The sequence below is a fragment of the Glandiceps talaboti genome, chromosome 4 (genome assembly GCF_964340395.1).
Source record: "Glandiceps talaboti chromosome 4, keGlaTala1.1, whole genome shotgun sequence".
Classification (NCBI taxonomy): Eukaryota; Metazoa; Hemichordata; class Enteropneusta; family Spengelidae; genus Glandiceps; species Glandiceps talaboti.
The window spans coordinates 5,765,994-5,791,598 of record NC_135552.1 but is presented as its reverse complement, the minus strand read 5'-3'; the positions used below and the strand labels follow the sequence as shown (position 1 = coordinate 5,791,598).

General features: G+C 37.9%; 1 protein-coding gene across 1 annotated transcript in view; it reads right to left on the bottom strand.

Annotated features, from left to right (window-relative positions):
• Positions 1-880: 880 nt before the first annotated feature.
• The window catches only part of LOC144433740 (uncharacterized), a 52,266-nt gene continuing 27,541 nt past the window's right edge, over positions 881-25,605 (bottom strand). Inside the window, exons 4-13 of the mRNA XM_078122099.1 lie at positions 17,110-17,218; positions 16,234-16,329; positions 14,350-14,404; positions 13,806-13,990; positions 11,723-11,773; positions 9,670-9,952; positions 6,818-6,958; positions 6,013-6,230; positions 2,250-5,134; positions 881-1,664 (exon numbers count right to left, since the gene is read on the bottom strand). Of these exons, the coding sequence (XP_077978225.1) occupies positions 881-1,664; positions 2,250-5,134; positions 6,013-6,230; positions 6,818-6,958; positions 9,670-9,952; positions 11,723-11,773; positions 13,806-13,990; positions 14,350-14,404; positions 16,234-16,329; positions 17,110-17,218 (4,807 nt within the window). The remainder of the gene's footprint in view (positions 1,665-2,249; positions 5,135-6,012; positions 6,231-6,817; positions 6,959-9,669; positions 9,953-11,722; positions 11,774-13,805; positions 13,991-14,349; positions 14,405-16,233; positions 16,330-17,109; positions 17,219-25,605) is intronic.

Sequence of the window (25,605 nt, the reverse complement as noted above, 5' to 3'; positions counted from 1 at the left end):
AATATTACTGACATATTATTGCATTTTTATCTAAAAACGCAACATATAAAGGGCAAGATGGTTCCATGGGAATTCAAATGGGTGGGGGGGGGGGGGGGTTATATGGGTGGATGCCAGTGGACTTGTTGGTAAATATCTGCCTGAAGCATGGGTGGGGGTGGGGGAATTATCTGGCTAACTGTTGTGAAGATTATTACATGTGACAGGAATACAGCATTTTCAAAAACAAAGAACCTTACACATTTTTTGAAGCTTGTAACCAGCATAGCAGCACAAATCATTCATAAAACTGAAAATAGTCAGTGAAATCATTCTAAAAGAGTACCTAAATGAGCTTCACACTATAATAGATCATTTTGTCATGATTCACATTTCTTTTCCTTCCTTCTTTTTTTCCAAAGCTGCAACTCAGATTTCCTTTTTAAAAAATAAAGACCCAAAACTTACATCTTTTAAAATTACCCCGAATCATTTAGTCTCAGTCCTGTGTTCCTCCTCCTGAAAGGCACCGCATGTATAAAAATCTTTTGACTCTGCAGCCAATGGACAATTTTTTTTTGTTTGCTTTTTAAAAAAAAAAAAGTCCCTGTTAAAGTATTTTATATGTAAGCATATTAATAGAAGGGTTCCAATACAGTCCTTGGATTCAATATGTGTACGTTCTCATAATAGAACAAAGTGTCTCCTTTTTTATCCCTAGCAAGTGTGCTGATCCACTGAAGGAAACAATTGGGTCTTAGTACAACAATGCCTGGAGGGGATGCCAAGCAACCCCCCCCCCCTCCTCCTCTCCCCACCCCTGAGAACGACACAGATGTCACCATACAGACTGTATTGTACTCCTTCATCAGTACTGACAACATCTCAATTCTACACTCTACTACCTCCCCATATTAGGCATGGCTGGGTTCGGGGGGCCGTAAGGTGACATTTGAAAATTTTGAAATTGTCCCTGCTGATGCATTGGCATTGGTGGTTGCTGTTGCTGTTGTGGTTGTGGTTGTGGTTGTTGCATAAGATGTTGTGGCTGTGCCACGTAGCCAGGGTTAGGGCCTGGCATTCTAGTCCTTATATACATTTGTCCTGGCGGCGGTCCAGGTTTAGGTGGATAGTACATTGTTACTGATTGGCCCTGGCTTTGCATCATATGCCTCGGATGTGACATGCTCTCTGATTGCATCATTCTTTGTCCTTGCATTCCCATTGGAAAACCAAAATTTGGATTCATGTTCATATTGGGGTTATTTACATGCATTTCAATAGGGATCCCATCACTACCAGCCATTTGTTGTGGTCTTTGCCTGACGGATAACGTGGGACTCATTGCCATAGTGTTTGGGTTCATGCTCTGCATGTTCGTGTTTATATTAGAGTACCTGGTATTTGGCAACATTTGCTGTATCTGTTGCAGATGTGACAACTGTTGTTGCGGTGGTAGCGGTGGTGGCTGCGATTGCAGTTGCAGCTGTGATGCTGTACCTCCTCCCCCAGGAGGGAGCCCTCCTGCATTTGGATTTGGAAAATATTGCAAAGTTTGTTTTGGTCCTTTGCCATCAGGCAACAATGGAGGTTCAAACCCAGGTAAAGGATTAGAACTCTGTGACTGCGATTGAGGAAAGTCTAGTCCTGTTGGTTGAGAAATCATCGTTGAAGTCGGAGGATTGCTACGATTTAGAGGCACGGGAGGAGGATTTGCAGCATGTTGTTGTTGTTGTTGTTGTTGTTGTTGCTGTTGTTGCTGCTGTTGTTGTTGTTGCTGCATCTGTACATAATTTTGACTTGAAACAGTTGATGTACCAGCCCTGTTACTCTGTGAAATTGTTGGTTGTGGACCATACATATACGTAGAAGTACCTGATATTGTTGGTTGTGGTCGAGACGCTGAAGACTGAGAAAATCCTTGTTGAGTACTCTGTAACAATGACATTGGTTGTGAACTTTGCACTTGTTGCAAAAGTTGGGGTGATTGTACTGTTGGCATTCGTTGATGACTTTGAAGTTGCCCAGGTCCTGGATAATGTGTGGGCATAGTACCTGTTTGATTTGGATGGACCATATTAGTAAGGGGTCTCAGCGGACTACCCATATTATTGTCTACATAAGTCATTGGCTTGTTCATATTTGGCAATGCAGGTTGCTGCTGTGATGGCACTCCTCCCACTGACATTGGAGGCATTATTGATGGCTGCTGCTGCAGCTGTTGTGGTAGCGGTGGTTGTTGATGTTGTTGTTGTTGTTGTTGTTGTTGCTGTTGTTGTTGCTGTTGTTGTTGTTGCTGTTGTTGTTGTTGCTGTTGGGATGGTGGTGGTTGTTGGGGAGGATGACTGAGAGGTGGCACAGTCTGCGGCTTTTGCACGTTAGACACTGGTGGTGTAAAATGCTGTAGTTTTTGAGATGAAGTGCTAGCTGGTTTGTCCAGACTAGGCTTCTGATAGAATGTTGATGCATACTGATTAAAGTCTTCTCCTCTTGGAGGAAAGTTTGGTGCTTTGTCTCTATTCAGTGCACTTGGAGGGAAATTTACAAGGTGCCTATTTGAGCTGGCAATGTCCTCAGAAGCTTTCGGTGTCCCAACTGCTGCTGTGGCAGCTGCAGCAGAAACTGCAGCTGCAGCTGCTGATGCTGCAGCCGCTGATGCAGATCCTGGTTGCTGAGGACTTGGTTGCGGTACTTTGTTATTTGTCACTGAAGCTGATGACACAGGACTTAATTCTTCAACTGATTTGTTGGAAGACAACATGGGACTGCCGACACTATTAGGTCCTGAGGCTACAACAGTGGATGTGGTGGGAACTTTTGTACCCCTATCATGCATAAGTCCTTTTGCTTGGCCAACAGCTGGTTGAACTGAGCTCGTCGGGTTGTTAAATCTTCTTTGCGTTGGTCCAGATGGGGGTAATGGCTGAGAAACTTCCTGCTGTGGATACTGTCTCCCTCCTTGTTTTTCTATGGCTGAAGGTGGTAAATTATGTCTAAATGGTGCCTTTGTTGTAGGAGTGTTTGAGTTCATTCCTGAGGCCTGTCCACTAACAGAGTTAGGATATGGTCCTCCCACATGTGAAGGCATTCTCTGAGGCACAGATGTTCCTTGAGGCACAGCTTGTGACGGTAAAGATCCTGTACTTGCTGGTCTGGGAGACGACTGCGCAGGAGGTGGCCAATGTGCTGGTGATTTGGGGAGATGAGGTGATGTTGGAGAAGGCATAGGACCAGACAAACTACTCCGTCTTTGTGCAGGATTCTGCGTCAAATGTGGAGCATAGTACGGTGGAGGGGGCATCCTTTGACTTTGCATATGTTGTGGATTCAAAGCAGAATTCATAAGTCCATCTGCTTGACCTGCTGGTATCGGTGCACCTGGTATTGGTCCACCTGACATTGGGCCCCCAGAAATAGGTCCTCCCGTCATAGGTCCTCCTGGCATAGGTCCACCTGGGTTAGGCCCACCTGGCATCGGTCCACCTGGGACTGGCTCTCCAGGCATGGGACCACCTGGGCCCCCAATCATTCCAGCCATTTGTGCTTGTTGCATCTGTTGTCGCATTTGTTCCTGTTGAATCTGCTGCTGTTGCTGCATCATCCGTCTCTTTTTGGCATTATAAAACTCCTGCTGCAACTTTGCCCATTCCTGTTGGGCCTGCATTCTTCCTACCGGTGATGGTGACTGCATCCCATCTGGTAACTGTGTAGGTGGCATGTTTTGTGGTGATGTCATCGATGCTTGTTGTAGTGCCTGAATCAGATCAGGCTGTGATGTCATCGTATTGTGTGGTGACATCATACCTGGTCCATAAGGTGATGGTCTCGATATTGTACTCTGATTTAAACGCAGAGACGGTGATTGAGGGTGCATGTTACTTGGAAGGGGTGGTGAACTAAGACCAATGTTATCACCAGGAGGAAAGCTCTGTTGCTGCTCAGGAAATAACCACCTTTGCATTTCTTGTAAAGTCCTTAGGCTTTCTTGCCTATGCTTTAGTTGTTCAGGAGTGGGATTATCAATTGCCTTTGGCCCCTGTGCACCTGACCCATGTACATGACTTGGGGAGAAAGGTTGCGGCATTTGTGACATGTCCATGTTTGGATGGTGAGGATTCATTCCTCGTGTTGGTTGGGGCTGTCCAGGAAAGCCCATCCCTGCTGCTTGAAAATCCTGTTGTGAAGGAAATGGGGGTCTTTGACTCATCATCGCCCTCTGCATGTGAAGTTGTTGTTGATGCTGTTGTTGTTGCTGTTGATGATGATGTTGTTGTTGTTGTTGTTGCTGCTGCTGCTGTTGTTGTTGTTGTTGTTGCTGCTGCTGCTGCTGCTGCTGCTGTTGTTGTTGTTGTTGCTGCTGCTGTTGAATATGTTGGGGTGACATTGCCATTTGAGGAGACAATTGCCATGATGGTTTCCTTGTTGCAGGAGATTCCCACAATGCAGTTGGATCAAGGTTTTCTGTTTCAGGATTGTTCATTGGATTGTCCACTGGCATTTGAGGAGGCACAAACTGTTCAACAGGTTGCTGTTGCTGCTGTTGTTTTTGTTGAGGCTGCAGTGGTTGTTGCAATCGCTGTTGTAGCTGAGATATGCCACCACTCACAAGTGGTTGTTGAGGTTGGTGCTGTGGCATCATTATATGTTGGTTGCCCATTTGAGGTTGCTGTTGCTGTTGCTGCATCTGTTGTGCTTGCTGTGGTGTGATTGGAGAACCCATTTGTTGTTGAAGCTGTGGTTGTTGTTGCTGTTGCTGTTGTTGTTGCTGCTGCAGTGCCTGTTTCTGTTGTTGACCCTGTTGGTGCTGTTGCTGCTGCTGTTGAAAGTGGTGTACAGTCTGAGAATTCAGCATTTGTGAGTTCACTCTCTGTTGTTGTTGTTGTTGTTGCTGCTGCTGCTGCAGCTGTTGCTGGTTAAGTTGTTGTTGCTGCTGTTCTTGACGATTTTGAAACAACTGGTGCTGCTTGTTCTGAAACTGCTTTTGCTGCTGTAGCTGTTTCTGCTGGTGTTGAAATGACTGCTGCTGTTGTTGTTGTAGCTGCTGATGCTGTGTTTCTGTAACTGGGTGGGGTGACATTGTTTGCATCTGAATTTTATCTTGCATAAGTGGTGATTGCGAGTTTTCCATTGTCAAAGATGGCCGCCTGGATATTTCCTGTAAGAGAGAAGAAGCCAATTATCAGTCTTGCTATATTACCATGGTAACATTACATAGTTATATTATTTCCACTATTTCTCTGCAGTTAGCTGAGAATACAGGGGACCTGTCACTGTATTGAGGACAAGTAGTGAAAAAACTCTGAACTAAACAGTATTTTCTGGCTAATTTTTCAACAAATTTGGATATAATTATTAATACATACCTGCACAAATGTAAGAAAAATTATGAAAATATTTGTGAATGTTTTGATTCATATTTTAAGTACTGTACAACAGCTAATGTGATGAAGATATAGAACAGCATGCATTCAATATTTGGTATGAATTCACATGTACCTATGACTTGACACTTCACAGCTATTTCAAAATTTTCTCACTAGCTCAGTGAGCCAAATCAGTACAACCTGGAGCAGGGACTGCATAGTGTAACATTTATAGCAAATATGATGTAGGCTTGGTGTTTTACTCCTGAGACATTACATTTTTGAAACAGAGCTAGACATATTTCAACTCTAGACTAACAGTAACAGAGACACAATAAACACAGCAGGATCCTTTGCCCAATCATATTGAACACCGATAAGCATTGCTATTCTCCCACAATGAACTAGAAATAGGCTTCTAATGAAAACTTTACACATGAACTTGATGATTTTAATTGGCTGCAACTGTTTATTTTCTAACTGATAATCAACATTTTAACTTGACTACTTCTACATTCCAACTGAGCACAGCACCCATGTGACTGTTTCTTTTGCATTAAAAAGTTGTCTAAGGGTGTGAATTGTCATGTCATACGAGTGAAACACCAAGCCTACATCATTTTAGCTGTATTTTACGCACTACTGGTTAACCAATAAAGACTATACTTACACTGACACTGTCCACTGGTAGATATTTTCGTTTTGCGGCTTGACTCCGATGAAATGAAATGATAGAATCTGTTTGCCCTGAGAGTACAGCTTCAGCTGCCCTGTTTGCTAGCGACGTTGAGAACACAAAAACTTGCTGCTGATGACCTATTGGTGGCACTGTGGTGGTTGTTGTTGTTGTAACTGTTGGTATTAATCTTGGACTTGGCTCTAACACTACTGTAACGAGAGATAATCAAAAAGAAGTTACAAGATTTTGTAAGTATTAGGCTATGTCAACTTGACTCTAACACTACTGTAACGGAAGATAATGAAAAAGAAGTTACAAGATTTTGTAAGTATTAGGCCATGTCAACTTGACTCTAACACTACAGAACATTGTATGGCTGCCTGTGTATTTGATACATGTTGTGCTGATCATATCCTTTGCCCTCAGTCACACCTGTATAAACCTAGTCTAGTTCCTATATGGTATAATTATGATTTACACCTCAGAGACCACACTGATATCCTGACTAGTCAAGATAATAATATAGAAACTGATAACAGTCTTCATCACAGTGATACTACAATTAAATAGTGGGGCTAAATACTACATAGCATAACTAGCAAAAATGAACTTAGTCTATCGCTTTTGATTTTTCTGAGTACCCATATTGTTTCCATCGTGTTGCCTTGATTATCGGTCACATTGGCAAGCATTCACCTCCCCCCACACTCTTCCAGACACTAAATTCATTATTGGTGAAAACAAGATGGCTGCCTATTTTGAACTACCTTTGACCTGTGAACTCTGAACTTCCTACCTTTAGTGTCATTGACTTCTGGTTTCTTTGGTTCCATTTCTTCCTCTACATCAGAACACCACTCAGAATCTTGTTTTTTCTTATTCTGTCGTGCCATGACACATTTCCTTTTTGCCCTGGACAGAGGTTTCTCTTTATCATCTAAAGTAAATATACAGAAATATGAATTCATGTTGTTTGACGTACAACTAAAAACAATAACATAACTTGAACTTCCTGACAAGTATTGACAAAAACTATTACCATTTTAGACAGGAAGTGATTACATATAGAATGAATTCAATATTTAGTTTTCTTAAAAATCTTAGCCCAAGGACTTGTTGTGGTATTTCCCTCTCAAGCCTACCTTTCAATCAACAGCTAGGTAAGTCTGATAAGTAGTCTGATGTTATTCATACTGCGATCTCAAGATCTCTCTTTAGGGTGAACAAATGATTAGAAACCAAGTGTATCAGCTAGACTACATGAGATAGGGAGAGTACAATTGTCTGGGCTATCAAAATCAATACAAAATGACAGTCAGAATGCTTCTCTTGCTATACACATAGATGTACATAGCTTAGTTTACAATCATGTCATTTACACTTGCAAGGAAAACAATATGAAGTGGCAGCTACCTTAACCTTATATAAATGAAATACAATCCAGTGATAACCAGTATAACATAATTCAGTTAAACTTTCGCATCGCTTTGACTGTTCCATGATTTCTTCATTTTTGTATTCCATACTGTGAACAGATATATTTTTCTGCTTAACTTATTCTAGCTTATTTAGCTGAAACAATTTTTGTGCCAAAATAAAGTGCCATTAAAATGGCATCACTTTCACTGATAAATTCTGAGTAACTGCAAATCTATCTAATTAGGCCCTGCTACATAAGACTGCCAAGTTGAAATATGGTCCTCATTCATTGTTCAGTGTAGTTTCTTTCCACAGACAATTGTACATGATGTAATTGATGGAGTCTAGTCCTATACATGTACACACTACGATCATCTCAATCATCTCCATCGTATAGTCAAATGCCTTTTTTCTAGCACAACATTCAGTTCTTACCACCACCAACAACAGCATTAGTTTTTGCTACTGGAGCATTGGTATAAATGTAATGACATTATCGTCCCTCACATCACCTACTTTCAAACTGGACGTTGTGTTTGTAGTAAACTGAATGAAATAACCAACTAGAACCGCCTGTCAATGTGTGATGGATCACTTTTGACATACGCTGTCCACCCTTTCCCCAGCAGATTTAGCTACATTTTCAGTAAAATCTGTCTGACTACACGTTCAGATCATTGAAAACTTTATTTCCTGCAGTTGCATTCTTTTTAAGCATACTGAATTCCTAAAAATATTCTCCACTGACTACAACTATAACTGAAGAGGTGTTCGATGTATTTATATTTCTATAGTTTTCATACATTAACTGTTTTTTGAGAATCAAATCAAAATCACATCTTTGGTAGAGTAGAAACATAAAAGTCATTTTGCATGGCTGACAAGAGGCAAGCTGTAAGATTTATACAGTGTAGACAACAGCTGATGGTATAGCATGACCTATTGACCTTGTGTTGTTCATATTACTGGGTCATGTGACAACGTACTGTACATCAAGCACTTCCATCATTGCCCAGTTACCGATTTATGTGTTGTCACTACTTGAGACCTTACTTACCGTCTTCAAGAGAATCACAAGTCTAACATGAACTGTCATAGGTGAATGGTTTTCAAGACCTTGATAATATTAAATTTACGATTTAGGAGTGAAAAAGAGTTGAGTGACAGAGTCATAGTGTATATTAAAAGTTGACCCAAAATGACAGCGTCAAGTGGAAAACACAACACAGTTATTCCCCTATCCACACTAACCACACCTACTAACAACCCTAAATCTAAGTTAGCAACTTTTTGTTACATTCCCTTTATTTTCTGAATAAAATAATGACAAAACGCTGAGAAACTTAAAACAGGCTAGGTACCACTAATGTAAGAACCTGGGATTGAAACCAGGGCCTTTAAACCCAGGGAAAATATTTTATGTTCATGAGAAATAAATTAGGCTTTAACAGCACACAATGTTGATTTCTGCCATATTAGTTGATGCTTCATTTGCATACCAGGTGTCATTTCTATTATTCCTGCCTATTTTCTTTTTGGTGTTTCATTAACATATCTTTGTTAATAACAAACGGTAAGCCTTGATGAACTGAAAAAGTATGAGCAGAAATGCTACATCATCTAATATACATCATTTTAAATGTTACCTACTCGATGCTTCCAATAATCTTCATTTTGATTACACATTACAGGAGCATATGATCATTGAGTGAAAAGGTATACTTTCTTATCCCACACTAATTTTAGACAATATAAAGTACCCCCCCCCCCATCGTATTATAAAGAAGTACACATTCTAGCATCCCATCAGTTAATTAATTAAACCTTGAAAATGGCATCATGGGTAGTTTTGATTGGCTATGTGTATCACATGCCTTGTAACTGAAATTGAAATGGCAAACAAAAATTACCTCACATATCCTGCCAAGTATGAAAGTTAAAGATGAAAATGACGATCAAAACTTATGAAAAATACACATCCTAAATTTATGCATGAATCAAAATTTTGGTACACTGAAAATGATGCCATAGTTAATGAGTGTGCCACTCTAAAAGTGTATAAAAACAATGTATATTTTGTCAAACATGGACATCCTTCTCTCGTACTGGGTTCTGAAGCATTAGAAAATTGAATAAGATTTGCATAATTTGTATCCAATCAGAATGCTTATCCATTGGCAGAATGCCAAATCTACACTTGTACACTTTTGTAATGACATAATATCTCACCTTTGTTCCCTGTGTCATTTTCACTTTCAACCTCATCTCCAAACTCCCCATCTGAAAAACTCTTTTCATCTTTCTTTCGTTTTTTCTTTCTAACATTGTCATCAATGTCCTTGGCCTCGTCAGGGCCGTTGATATTAAAAATGTCTCCTCCATTCACACTAAGTTCATGCTTTGTAAAGAGACCGCCATTGGCATGGAAAGCTTCAGTTTCTCGCGACAAAATCAACGCCTCCTCCTCATCAAAATCGAAGGGATTTGATTCATTCAAAATCACATCTTCTTTCTGTGTGATAAAAATGAAAAAAAAATGATTTTTTTTCCCTCGATAAACCATATTTCAAACCAAATGTAAAGATTTAAATAACGACAAAACACAGTGTACTGAGTATTAGACAGGATGTTCCTTCTTCAGTTATCTGCAAACTGCAAATTTTTTTTCAAAACATATCAAGGCCCACGTAAAAACGACACTTCTTCTTGACTTTTATATTACAAATTGACAAAATTCCTTGGACATCACATTTACTATGCCATATTTGACAATATCTTATAAAATTAATTCTCTGTTTACACTTTTTCATCAAACTGCCAAAGGTCTGATGGTTACTTGCGCAGTCACAAGTTGATGGTGTTAAACAGTGTGTTCAAACACTGCTACAGGCAGAAAACATGACATATTACAACTATATGGATGACCTACAGTGTCTTGTTACTCATCTGAAACTCATGTCAGTTGTACATGTAATTTCTCATGTCACCCTCTGGGTATGGGAAGTTACTAGATGGTTTGACAGCTGTGTTACCTTTTTCTATGAGAACATTGATTCATTTTTTAGTCTACATAATTTAATATCTTGAGTGGCAATTAAGCTAGTTCAGCAAAAACACACACAAGGCATGAAATGTTGAGCCATGGCCACTTGTTGACTATCCAAATCATGTTTATGTTGGGGGTTGTTGTTGTTGTTGTTCTAACTTTATCCCTAAACCTGTCTTGTACTCCCTAGCTTTACAATATTTATATGTTTTGTCAGGTGAGTCCACTATTCTACAGTCTAGCTATTTAAATAGGCAGAATATCTTACTATATGACCAAATCAGGTATGTTAGGGGTCTAACATTGTTCCTATCCTTATTCTAAACCTAACCCATGCTCCTTAGCTTTGTGTTTATATGTTTTTCTGAAGTCAGTCCACTGTTGTACATTCTAGATAAATACGCAGAATAGCTTGCTATCACAAGATAATGTCCAAACCAGCTTATGTTAGGGGGTCTAACTTATTCTGATCACTTTTCTACACCTAACCTTCACTCCCTAACTTTGCGGGAAATAACATTTATCACACTCAAGCGAAAGACTCATTACAATATTAGATAACCCCCCCTCCCCCCCCCCCCCCCGGGGCTTTTGTAACAATTATAAACTAGTAAATATAAACACATTTATGAAGTCAACATTTTAAACTAAGTACTGTAGTGTTGTGTAAGAAAGCTGTACAAGATGTTTTAAACCTCTTAAAGTGGTCATATGGATGAAGATTGGGTATCTATTTTGGATTTTTAATTGAGAAAATAATTTCATCATGGCTTCCTACTTGAAAAATCAATGTGAAACAACATATGCCAAGTCCTTGTTTATAAATAAATACCCAATCTTCATTCATATAGCCACTTTAAGACATTGAGAACAGACAAAAAAGACCTACTCATTGAACATCACCACTTGCGCATATATCCTAGATTGTAATGTTCTGTAACAACGCTATGTAAGTTGTTATAAATCTCTACTACTCTCACAATGAGTATGCCGAAATGGGTAAACATTGAATTTCTGAAGTCAATGGTTGACTCTTATACATATATATGTCTTCAAAATATACTCCATCCTAGATTAATTTAGATCAATGTTAAAATTTCACCATTTATAACTTGTAAACAATGTAGATCTTCTAAGCTGAGTGTTGTAGTCTTGAGACCATAACGAGGACCTGAGGGCAGTAATTGGAGGAGGGGGGGAGGGGGGGGGGAAATAAAACATTTCTGGAACACTTACTTCTTCTTCCATTCTTTTAAGCACTTCGGCCTCTTCTTCCCAGTCATTCGCCTGAAAGATGAAATTTAACGATTTCGACTCAAACAATCTGTGTGACAAGAGTATGACGTGTTGTCTGTACAGCAAATTAGATGAACTAGTAGGGTACTGAATTATCTTCCATACTTCCCATTTGACGCATCAATCACGTGTACTTTGGCAGCTTTGAGAACGTGTAAGAACTGAATCATATCCTGTCCTTCTCGTTTGACGAATCAATGCCTACATACCCTCAACATGTTTGCAAAGCTACACACGAATATGAATTGCTAGAAGGCATTTCTATTCATTACTATCAGGGCAATAGAAACCAATTTTATTTCTCTTTCTTAAGCACAAGGTGAGTAAAATCACACATGAACATAGACAAAATTAGATGTATGTAAATACACATCACAAAGAGTGCAAAATATTGATGAAAATATACAAAAAGAAGTGTTACGTCATTGAAATACGGAGAAAGTATCAAACATATTCAAATTTGGGTGAGCTAGGTTATATATCTAAAGCATATAAATATATAATTTTATCAATATATAATTTTTTTTATTTTGCAAATATGCTTATATATAGCATACATGAGTATAGACAAACAACATAGCAACAATATATGTACAATATATGCAAATTAATACTGGAGCCTGTGTGTGAAGTGTGTGCAAAAAGTGCATCCTTGAGATTGTGTTTATGGTAACCATTGAAAATGTTTTTTCAGTCTTTGTCAAAAAATGAAATGTACTTGTGGTAGCCTGATTGAGGTATTGTTATATTAATCTTTCCTTTTTCCCAACTTTTTCTTTCGCACACCTTGGATTTTGTGAAAATGTTATATAATATTAAAAGATACTGTTTTCAATTTTAAGAATTATTGACTTATCATTTAGAACTATGAATTTACTCTTATTAGGAGATATTTAGATGTATTTGAAATCCTACAAATCTAGCTTGTTGTGGGAAGTGAAAGTTTTTGTTCTCACTATAATTCAAGTATTTTCTTTGTTCTACTGTGGCGATTAGCAAAGTGTGAATCGACTGAAAAGTCAGCAACTACTAAGGCCATGTTATTTATTACTAGTTTTGATAGCTATATTAATGGCATCCAATACTTATTGTTAAGTCAGGGGCTAGTGTACATTGTCAGCTTTTTGGTCATCTTATGTTTGTGATTATTTTTTGTACTGAAGTCTATTGTTTCAATGTTCTTGTTGGCGAGGGACTTTTTTTACCTATAGTAATAGTATATATCATATATGCATATATCTTAAAACAAAGAATTTGCATGACAATATTATGATCTCATCTCATCTCTGATTGGCCTTCTACATACTACATGACAAGAGCTATAATCTCATCTCTGATTGGCCCTCTACATACAACATAATGTATGATCTCACCTGTGATTGGCCCTCTACACACTATAAGACAGAGCTATGATCTAACCTGTGATTGGCCCTCTACACACTACATGACAGAGCTATGATCTCAACTCTGATTACCCCTCTACACACTACATGACAGAGCTATGATCTTGCCTGTGATTAGCCCTCTACACACTACAAGACAGAGCTATGATCTCAACTCTGATTGGCCCTCTACACACTACAAGACAGAGCTATGATCTCAACTCTGATTGGCCCTCTACACACTACATGAAAGAGCTATGATCTCACCTGTGATTTGCCCTCTACACACTACATGACAGAGCTATGATCTTACCTGTGATTGGCCCTCTACAAATCAAATGACAAAGCAATAATCTTACTTCTGATTGGCCTTCTTTATGCAACATGACAGAGCTAGCTATAACCTCACCACTGATTGGCCCTCAACATACTATATGACAAAACTACAAGAGCTTACCTCTGATTGGCCTTCTACTTGCTATATGACAAATCTATAAGCTTACCTCTGATTGGCCTTCTACATACTATATGACAAATCTATAAGCTCACCTCTGATTGGCCTTCTACATACTATATGACAAATCTATAAGCTCACCTCTGATTGGCCTTCTACATACTATATGACAAATCTATAAGCTCACCTCTGATTGGCCTTCTACATGCCAGAAGGCATTTTGTAAGTAATCAAACAATTCTTTCTCTTGTGGATTGGTTGTCTTGCGATACTGTTTTAAAAAATTGCGCCAATCATCTACAGTCACACACACACACTCCCACGATTTCTTGTTTGTCTTCTTTAATGGTCCTTCCCTGTAAAGCCTCAAATCTATGGATGAAAAAATAAAATTAAAAATAAAGTCTTGTTTATTTTTAACAATTACTAGCACAGATGTTTCTGTTCAGCATTTGCCAACAGAAAGATTATGCAATGCAATTTACCAAAATATAACATCAATACCACGTGCGCAATTTCTCTTCCTATATTCTAAAACTGAAAGAACTCTAACAATTGTTTTCATAAGTTTGGAAAAAGTATGTACAGTTTACACTTTAAATACTTCTTGTGTTGAGTGTTTGAATGTTTAGGAAAATTCCACGTAACATGATCCTTTTGTACAAAATTTGCCAAAAAAAGAAAAATAATCCAAGTTTTTTTTTTTTCTATCTTGTGTTCTCTTTACTTACCATCAAAGTACCAGTAAGAGTTGTTAAGAGCATCCTGCCCTACAGGGGTATATCGCTGAAATGAGAGAGAACAACAATAACACTTTTATCTAGCTTCTACAAATTACAAGATTTAGGATTCTTGAAGATAATGATATTAATATAATCAGTGCATAAATTAGGATAATGATCCTTTACATTAACCCATGATGGGTAGATAAACAAGGGGGTTTTATGTATAGCTGACTTTCAGGTTCTAAGATGCATTGTGGGAGACACTACTGCTTTTGTTGTTATACTTAGGCTTGTTTCATTACACTTGAAGTAATTATTTTCAAATAAAATGCTGGCAAGGCATTTTGATCTCTTTAATTATGAGTGATTTTACAGAACAAAGACAAAACACCATCAATGACAGAGAAGGACTTGGTATGTCCAGGTGACAGTGGACCCCCCCCCCATAGTAAGTGCAAGCTCCCTCCACGTACAAATTACATAAATGACGTCATCTGTGGTTGCTATGGAGTTGTAGCTGTGAAAATGTGGTTGCTATGGAGTTGCGTCAGTAATACTGGTTACTATGGAAATGCACCAGCAACACTGGTTGCTATGGAATTGTATCAGTACTACATTGGTTGCTATGGAATTGCATCACCTAGACTGGTTGCTATGGACTTGATTACTGGAATGATTACTGGAATCTTTGGGGAAATAAAGTCAAATATTATAATATATAAAATGACTAATTTGTGTCCAGCATGGCCAGGTTTTCACAACAGAGAGTCAATGTTCAGATAATAAATGGTAGACGTGTCAAATCGATAGTGTGACCACAGTTTATTCAGACTTGACGAATGAATTTACACTATCCCTGTCTATGATGAATTCAGGGAGTGAATTCCAATAGTCGAATAGAGAATGCCTAGTTGGCGCACTGGTCTCTGGCATCATGGTTTCAATAACTTCCACTTATGTCCTCTGGTTCTAGATGTTGAAATCTCGAGAATACCGAGCAATCAATGTCACCTAAATTACATGTATATATTATTTTATAAAATTGTATCATGTCTCTGCTCCATCTTCTATACTCCAGAGTTGGCAAATTAAGCACCGATACCCTCTCCTCATAAGATAAATAGTGTAGATCATTGATACAGTGAATACTTTTTTCCTCTGCACAGTTTTTATTGCTTTTTTTATATCTTTATGTTGTCGGATACCATACACTGTCTCCACAGTCAAGGTGAGGTCTTACCAACAACACTTCACAGAGGTTAATAAATGTTTCTTGATCTAGATGACTGAAGCTTGATTAGTCCACACATCCTGTTTGCTTTGTTTACAATTTGACTAATATACTTAGCAAATTTAAGATAGTCCTGGAACAAAACATCTAAATCTCTTTCTTCTGTCACCATTTCAATAGGAACCCACTCTACCATCTGTATTATCCATACTGAATAGAAAATCTGTATACCGGGTTCTCGTGGTGAAAGGGTTAAAACTTAATACAATAATACATCATCCTGTAATAATATAGTCTAAAGGCTATCCGTGACTTCAATTCTCTTCTCATGTCTAGCTCAATGAGGTCCTGAGATAAAATTGCAAATTCAAATGAAGTCACCCACTCAGTCAGTCATTAACTTCATGTCTTTGTTAATCAATCGCAGAATTCTATCCAATAGTATGTTAGAGTTTATTGGAGAGTTACAGAATGTTCAAATATATTTGTCAACTCAGGATGCTACTTATACATTCTTTACATCATTCTAACAGTTCAGGAGTTTACTCATTTGCATGAACAACTTTTGGTTCATGATTTCTCATTGAGCTAGACAAGCTTGAAGTGAGATCTTGAGATTGGAAGCCAAGGCTAGCTTGTAGACTCTTTAATATACTCACCATATCATCTGCATCAAAATAATCATTTAAATATTCTGCCAAATCGTCATCTTTCTCTTTGTGTGCAACATCTATTACTGACTTTAGTAGTAATAACTGTGGGAAAAGAAAACAAAGAAGCAAATGAAACAAATGCCTTCAAAGACAGAGAAGGTTTATCCAAGTAAATCCATGGCATGGTTAGGTGGCAACCATCCCCTGAGTAGCGTGTACATGTACAAACTCGCTTTACATACAGAATACACAGTGTTGTTTGGGGAGGTGAGTGGTGCATGTAGGAACCTTCAACAGGTCCATTGCTACTCCTGCAAAACATAATGTATGGTGTAGAGTACATTCACAATCCTGCACCAATTCAGTTTGGCTTAGAGACCTGGGTGATACTGTCAAGCCAGTATGTCAAGTCAGATAGCCAAGTCTCTGGGTGATACTGTCAAGCTAGTATGTCAAGTCAGACAGCCAATTCTCCGGGCTATACTGTCACTGTGTCAGGCCAATATGTCAAGTCAGACAACCTAGTATCTGGGCTTTACTATCAGGCCAGATGTCAAGTCAGATAGCCAATTTTCTGGGCTATACTGTCACTGTGTCAGGCCAATATGTCAAGTCAGATAGCCATGGTCTGGGCTTTACTATCAGGCCAGATGTCAAGTCAGATAGCCAATTTTCTGGGCTATACTGTCACTGTGTCAGGCCAATATGTCAAGTCAGACAACCTAGTATCTGGGCTTTACTATCAGGCCAGATGTCAAGTCAGATAGCCAATTCTCTGGGCTATAATGTCACTGTGTCAGGCCAATATGTCAAGTCAGATAGCCAAGTCTCTAGGCTACATTCCACACTATTATACATTCCTTCTCAACTCATTATACTTACCTTATTTTCTGGCGACAAACATCTAAAAGACCCTCCTTCTCCAAATGAATTACAAGGTATATTTTTATCTTTTACAAATTTACTAACGTGTTCTTCCCAGTTACTAAGTCTGCAGAGAAACAGAGAAAGAAAGTAGAAATAAGTATACAAGATATTCCTCCACATGCAAACCAAGTTGTACACATTCAACCAGAAAATAGTGGGTTTATTTTATGATCGTTCTACGTCAAAACAACCGTTTATGTCATTGGTTCTGCTGTGCTCAAAATATAGGCCAAGATTACTTCCCCAGTCTTCTCTTAAATCAAACTTGTGAAGGTATAAATATAATATTCTCTAAAATTTGTCTTCATTCGGTAGGAAAATATTTGTAGCATAAGGATTTTGACACTACTCATCTTTGACTCATAGTGACAAGGCCCCTTAGGTCGCTCATATTTTCCTCAGCTGAACCAGAAATTTTCTTTAGGGAATAAGATCTAATGGTTGACCACATTTTCTTAACATGGCATATATAACCAAATATACTTGTAGCACATAACACAAGATCTACAAAACTGATGAACATTTTTGATAACAAAAAAAAAATATAGTCAATGCTAGTAAGATGCACCCAGATTATGCATTAGGGAAATATCTGCATTTCATTGCAAAAAATTAGAACCAAGTGTATCATATTTTTTATTTTCACTGCAGCAATCAACTAAAGTGTGCAATGACATCCCTCATAAAGTCCACTTAAAACCCCATTAGTACATTGCATATACATGTACTTGTAAGTAAGTCATTAACAGTACAGTACATTACATAATTAACAGCACATGTTGATATCTAAAATAATACAGAACTTGATCATTATGTTGTATTTTGCTGCAATATGTCTAATTAGGACAGGCTCATTAGATTGTCAACACTGTTTTCTGTGATAAATGAGGGGTACACTCAAATCTATGCCAGTTGTGTCAGTGTGCAGTTTTCAACTAAACAAGGAGCAAGATTTATAGGCACGGAGAAACCTGTTCTTTAGGGACAGGTTGATGAGCTTTTCTCACTGTGGTTGGCAATAATGCAACATGCACTGAAACACCTCACTACAAATGATATACACAATATATATATAATGTATGTCACTTAGCTAGACAAAGACTGACAGTACACCATATACATGTATGTATCATGTAATCATGCATCTCTCAGACAAGTCACCTTCCCACACAGACAAACATACATACATACATACATACATACATACATACATACATACATACATACATACATACATACATACATACATACATACATACATACACATATTCATGCATGCATACATGCACACACGCATGCACGAATGCGCACACACACACATACACACACACACATACATACATACATACAATGTACATACATACATACATACTCATATATACATACATACATACATACATACATACATACATACATACTCATATATACATACATACATACATACATACATACATACATACATACATACATACATACTCATATATACATACATACATACATACATACATACATACATACATACATACATACATACATACATACATACATACATACATACATACTCATATATACATACATACATACATACATACATACATACATACATACATACATACTCATATATACATACACAGACAAGACCATCCTACACAAACACTGATACACAAATCTTCCCCTCCCCTCCCTTCCCCTCCCCTCCCCTCCCCTCCCTCCACACTCAAACTCTATGATAAAGTATTCCCATACCTTCAACACAGGATTGCCTAACTGCTCATTTCACCCCAAAATACAATGATATTCTAAACAACCTATTCATATGCAAATTACCATTCACATGCAACAAGCTGACAGTCCATTTGAAAATCATTTACACAACAACGTGATCACAGCCAGACATGGCTCTCAACAGAGGTCAAAGTGCACCATCAAAACAACACAAGAACCCAGATCAGATCAGCTACACCAGCAGACAGTGGCGAGGGCTAAACAAAGTACCTCTTTCAGGGCAGTGACAAGAACGATGACTAAAATACAACGCAACAACACTCAACAGACTTTTGTAAGCTTTACAAGTTACAAACACCAGGCTGAAACTGTAAACCTGCGGACATTGCATCAAATGCAACCAGGTCACGGGGTCATGCCGTTTGACAAGCACTATTTGATAGATTAAAAAGAAGGTGACACACCGTGGTTGAATGGTGTCATTTTTCTGTCACTTGTAAGCCTTATCTCATACCAAGGCAAGCTCAGACATGAAACACATCACTTTAGAATAAATACAGGTAAAAACTACCAAACTCCTGCCACCTTAGAACACAACTACATTCCAGAGAAGACATTTTTTTTAAATAACTCGTTGAAGCTGCACAAGTTGCAACTGGAACCATTTTTGATTTTTTTTTTTTAATTTTTTAAAATTAGATACAATGATTAGGCATAAAAAAAAACTGTGTGGTTCCAAATACATTCAATTTTAGAATACATGTAGGTGGGGTAGGTAGATTTTTTATTTTCTTTTTTTTAAAAATCCATATGTGACTCAGTGAGTGTCTAGCCATTATAATTCTCTCCGATGCTAAAGTATGACCAATTGAGAACTTCCCAACCTCGAAAATCCGAGGTTAGTTAATATGCTAAGCTGTTAGAAATGTGTTAATTGGCCTCATCATCTATATCAACAGAAATAAAGAAGTGTCGGGTATTTGCATAATCTTCTTTTCCATCTTTTCATTGTATGCATGGTGCGCTCAGACCACTATAGAAGAGGTTGTCTTGCTGCTAGACGTTCGGGCTTCTCCCGACGAAGTTCGCTGTGATGGCGAACGCCCATCCTTGTCGTATTGTAAATTCGGAATAACACCTGAGGTCTAGCAGCTAGACTAGGACATGAGTAGCTGTGGCCAGATTCATAGGAAGTATTTATAGTAGGAGCACAGAAACTTCAAAGGCTCATTTATTCTTTATTGTTTAGTATAATGTCGTAGCGTTATTTTACAAATTGTGACGCGAACTTGGCCGCTTTATAATGAACACGCAGGACAATAGCCACCTTAGCTCTGAAATATGATTTGAGAACTCTCTGTCAGCAGTTGTGTCGCAGTTCTCTGAGTGCACATTTCCAAACTTTGACCCGTCTTTTTTACACCTGACCCCATGAAGACGCGACATTACACAAATATCCATTATCGGATAAAATCTGATTTTAGACTCTAGGTTAGATGCTTGCTCTGATTCACTTTTTATGATATTATCCTATAAAAAGTACTCTGTACGTGCGAAGAGTAATATTAGAGTCTAAAATTCGATTTTGTTGGCGTCTGTCAAATCGCTACCTAATCTTGCTGCTAGATGTTCGTGCTTTCTTTCGATACTAATTACTATAAGCGAACGAAGTTCGCAGTGAGGGCTTGCCTTGGATGTTCCATCCTCGATAGCGATGTTCGGTCGTGTGTCGTATTGTATCGGAAGAACATCCGAGGTCTAGCAGATAGACTAATCGCTACCATGAAAAGAGGCCAATGGTTTGCGTGATGTTGAAAATAAAACATCCATATGATTATTATATTGAAACGGCTTAGTGAATACACACAACTAGCACTATAAACGGAGATGTGTTCCAACTCAGACTCAGACCACTAATGAATATTTTCAGTGATCTGAGGTTACACAGACAAGGAACACAAAATTGCAGTCCCGTGCTTTTAAGTTTTATAATGTTTTGCACTCGCAAATCCGTGATCAAAGAATGTACACTTGCTATTGGATCCAGGATGAATAAAGTTTAAACGTTGTAAACCTTTCTCGAATATATTCTGACAATGATGTTGAATTTGAGGGAAAATTCAGTTTGACAATAGAATAGACTAGCCAAGATTACTGACTACATAGCTCTTCAATGTAAGTGTGAGCAGTGAAGTGAAAACAGCTAGTGTACTTCCCGTTTCTCGGACAAGGCAACATTATATCGCTTCACATGCTATTGTTTGTAATTGATAAAACAAAAGGCGTTCTATGGAATATCATATCCCTTCGTCGCTAAAATTAACAGAGACGAGAAAATGACGGAAATGCAAGTTATCGAACATTCAGGACAAACACCTTTTTGAAATGGAGATTAGTCCCCAGCATCATTTTCACAAACCTGCGAAGAGGCCTTGATTGACACAACATTGTACAGTCATGGACACAGTCTATCTGAGAGACATTCCTTACTGTTCACAGATACAGACATTTCTACTAGGCTACATCCATTTCGTAGGGTCTATGATCCATCTCAGACCGGTTGACCACTAGTGGTCTGAGGGTCCATGTCGCCCTGCTTGCATACGGAGTAAGTCGCCTACAAAGAGACAGTTGTGAAACCTGGGCTTACCTGAAATGCTAGTATAGTAGTAACTAAAGATTTAACGCATCTGTGTTCAAATATCAGCAATAAATCGACTATTTAGTAATTTTACCTCGCCTTGGCTACAAAAGTACTAGTCCCAGTCCGGAGGACCAGAAATCCCGAAATCACAAGTTCAATCGTAAAATTTATGCCCAAGCGGACGCCCGATCAAATGTGGCGGAGTTTGTAAGGCGGGACTTTGAAATCAGTCGGAACTGGAAAAGTTCCGATTTCGACACCTTTTGTGATCGTACCAGCGACTACTATCGTCAAAAAGATGTAAAATGAGTACATATTCGACCGATTGCTAATATTTGATAGCTTTATAAAAAAATTATATGTAATTATTTTGTTATTGGTGCGAAAGTATTTTGTTTTCGCACTCGCTATAGGACGGTTACTTTTCGTAGGACGGTGTTGAGCGAAACGCGTGCACCGTCTGCAAGCAGGACTGTGAGCAATGGTACAACATCTGAGCACAGACAAGGAACACAGTTTCTTGTCTGTGATGTGAGGTACAACTACTGACCATTATCGGATTGAGAGGTGTCAACGAGTTCCAGCAAGATGCTTAGTTTAGACAAACAAGTTTTATTTACACATAGCCCCAAAGCATAGGCTGGTGGCGTTATTCACCATATGGGTACAGGTGTAAGAAGGTGCTAAAAGGTGTTACTTTTAGCATCGGCAGAATTGTAATGCTCAGGTAGTTACTTTTTGGTTGTTTTCCATATGGTGTCTGTGTTATTGGTTTCTTCTCATCAGATGTACAGCCATTACAAGGTGGAAGAACAGTTTTTATATTGTTTTTTGAATTTGATTTCAGTTTCTGCATCCACTATTTCTTGTGAGACTTCAGCAATTTCGCGATTTTTTTTCTCGAACATGTAAACAAGTTTAGGGTCGATGTGAAAAACTAGGTGGAGTCGGGTAACCGGAACCAAACAACTTTTTTTATAAGGCCTTACTGTATATGTAAGTTGCCATACTGTACACCTTGAACAGTATTGAATCACCTGTGACGTGGGTAAACAAATTTGTCCAGCTATACAGGGCTTGAAATTCACTTTTTTTCTTTGGTGATCCTAGAGGGCTACCACTTTCAGAAAGTGACAGCCAAAGGATTGTGACCAGTAGTCCCATTTTCCTTGAACTGAAAACAGATATCCTCTTTTGGAAATATGTTTGTTATTGAAATATTTTTATGTCTGTAAATCTTCCATCCTTAAAATCATCACATAATCAGTGGTAACCTGAGTGGGCTACCAGCTACAAATTACAGTAGTCCCATGACAAGAATTGGTAGTCTGCGGACACAGGACTACTATTAATTTCGAGTCCTGCTGTATACATAACATGGTACAAGGTATCCAAAGTGATTAATTTGTCTCAAATTAACACGCTCAATACAATCACAAGTTCAACTTGTTACTATAATACTTATGGGTAAATTCTAACATCTAATTAACATATTCAAATGACCAATTATTGGTATTTCACAATTTTTTGGTGAATATATTGTTGGTTGTCTGGTTATTTATAATTATACTCTTGTTACAAGCTAGTGTAGTTTTAACAGTTGTCCGGATAAACCCTAAACAAAATGTTGATGTATCTCATATTTGTAACACATCTAAACTTCTAGTCACATTTAACCTGATATTTGATGTTCACATAACCAGAGATAAATTTAAATATTTTTTTGTAACTGAAGTGAGCAAGTAAACTCTACCCAAACTGTAAAAAAGTTGTAAATATTATCAAATCTATACAAAACTTATTTCTCAACCTTCTTTTTCATCCATCTGTATCATATAAGTTTTATTTATTGCTAGCAAATGACATTCAATTTATCTGACAACACAATCGTCAAAATATACCGATATTGTTTTCCAGGCAAGAGAAACAGTTCACTATACAAATACAAAGACAGCAAAACCACTGTACTTATTTTCAAGATGAAAATTACTACTTGTAGAGTTGAACAATATTTTTGGAAGAGAATCCCAGATTTCCTTGAATTGTATTTATGTTCTGTACTTTGTATATGCAAAGGTATGCAGCCTATGGCAATATCAAAATAAATATTACATTATCATATGCCACACCCTGACCTGGACTTGTTGCAAACACAGCTTGTTTCTCCTTCAACGCCACTTAACTTTATACGATAAATTGTGTCAGATAACAGAAGACTTTATTTCATACTGTTGGCCTCAACTAATACATGCAGCTTGAGCGAAATATACACAATGCTTGTGCAAAATATACACATATTTCAAACAAATATATATTTTCTGCAAAGAAAGAGACGCATTGATATTCGTTTCACATGCGTGACAAACTGAGCAGTACTTGTGATGATTTCCAATGACCTGCCAACAGTTACGACAAATGTTGCTTCAATTGGTCATACGATGCAAGCACTCAATAAACCAATCCGGTTTTTTTTCTCTACGCCAGGTTAACACATCGGGTATTAAGTGTAATCTTTTTTTTATTGCTTGTCATTTCAAATACAGCGGTTTCAAAATCCTGCCCAATTTCCTGCACTGATGGCTTGCGTTTAGGTTGATTACGCACGCACCTTTCTAATTTGGACTGATACAAGGAATCGTGTATAATATGCTTGATTGGTGCTGATGGGTGAATAACGACCCAATCAAATTTAGGAAATGACGATCAAAACCAGTAACGTTTCTACAATTAACCATTCATTTCACAGACAAGTGCTGGAGAGAGCAATCAATTTTCTATACTGTATCTACTTTTTAAACGAGATTTTACACTCTGAAATTCTGACCACTTTTCTTTTGAAATTTGAGTCATTTATGTCACTCGACAAAGCCAGACTGTTACAGTATATTTGTAAATACTATGTACAGTCAGTTGACTGACCTTTCTGTATAGTATACAGAAACAACATTCATTTTCAATGGTGTACTAAGTCATGAAAAGAAACTCCAGTATATGAATGGTATTAGCATATCGTCTTATTTATGACTTCCTGTAGAGAACAAACAAAACATGCCAAGTTGACCCTGCTCCAACTCTTAACTGTACTCCGATTCTTCCCTACTTTTTTGACATGATTACACTGCCCTGCAGGGTTGCCAGGAAAGAAGTCAACCTGTTCTAACTAAACTAGTGTACATGCACAGAGCTGAGTGAGTCAGAGATCCAGACAGTATGAGGAGCTGTGAAGGAGGTGTTAAAAGACATGTCTCAAAATTTGTGACGAAGAAAAAAACAACTGTTTCACTTATTTTTGAGTCATTAGTTTGTGCACAGACAAGGATTCCATCTGTGGTTTGTGTTTCAAGTGCTGGCTATTGTTATGGGTAAAGATATCAAGGTGTGAACACGATTGTCTGCTACACTGATTTGATATGGATCTAATGTAAGTCAGTGTAAACCTAGCCTACCTTTATATGTGTAGGACCATGAAGGTATAAGGGCTTACATGGTAGAATTAAAAATTCAACACTACTTCTGGTATCCTAACTGATATTTTGATTTTTTTGAATTTTCAAAAGTCAATAAGTATACTTTGACCATTGTGTATTTTTTCCCCATCCAACAACAACAAAACAAAAATTCAAAAAATCAAAATGTCAGTTACTGATAAGTTAGGATAGCAGACATAATGTTGTTGTGTTAATTCTACACACACTCTACAAAGGTAGGTTACTGTAAACCTCAATAAAATGCTAGCGACTTACAATTGTTTCTATTTTCACTGATTTTGCTGGAAAACAAACCGCAAAAATAAGTAGTGACTGAAAATTCCCCTTGTACATGAACACATGTACCACTGAGTCACATGATAGTACAAAATGGTCTTTCAGAACTGCATGTACTGCATTATGTAGTTGACAAGTTTAAAATCGCAGATTTTCTAGTCACAAAAATATCAAGGTTAACAATATTTGGTGTAACATTGGTAGTAGTGGTGGTGGTAGTAGTAGTAATAGTACATGTAGTATGGCCACATGATACATTTATTACAGTAATCCAGTATCCTTGATCTGTTTGCATTACACAGATTTGTGTCACAGCTG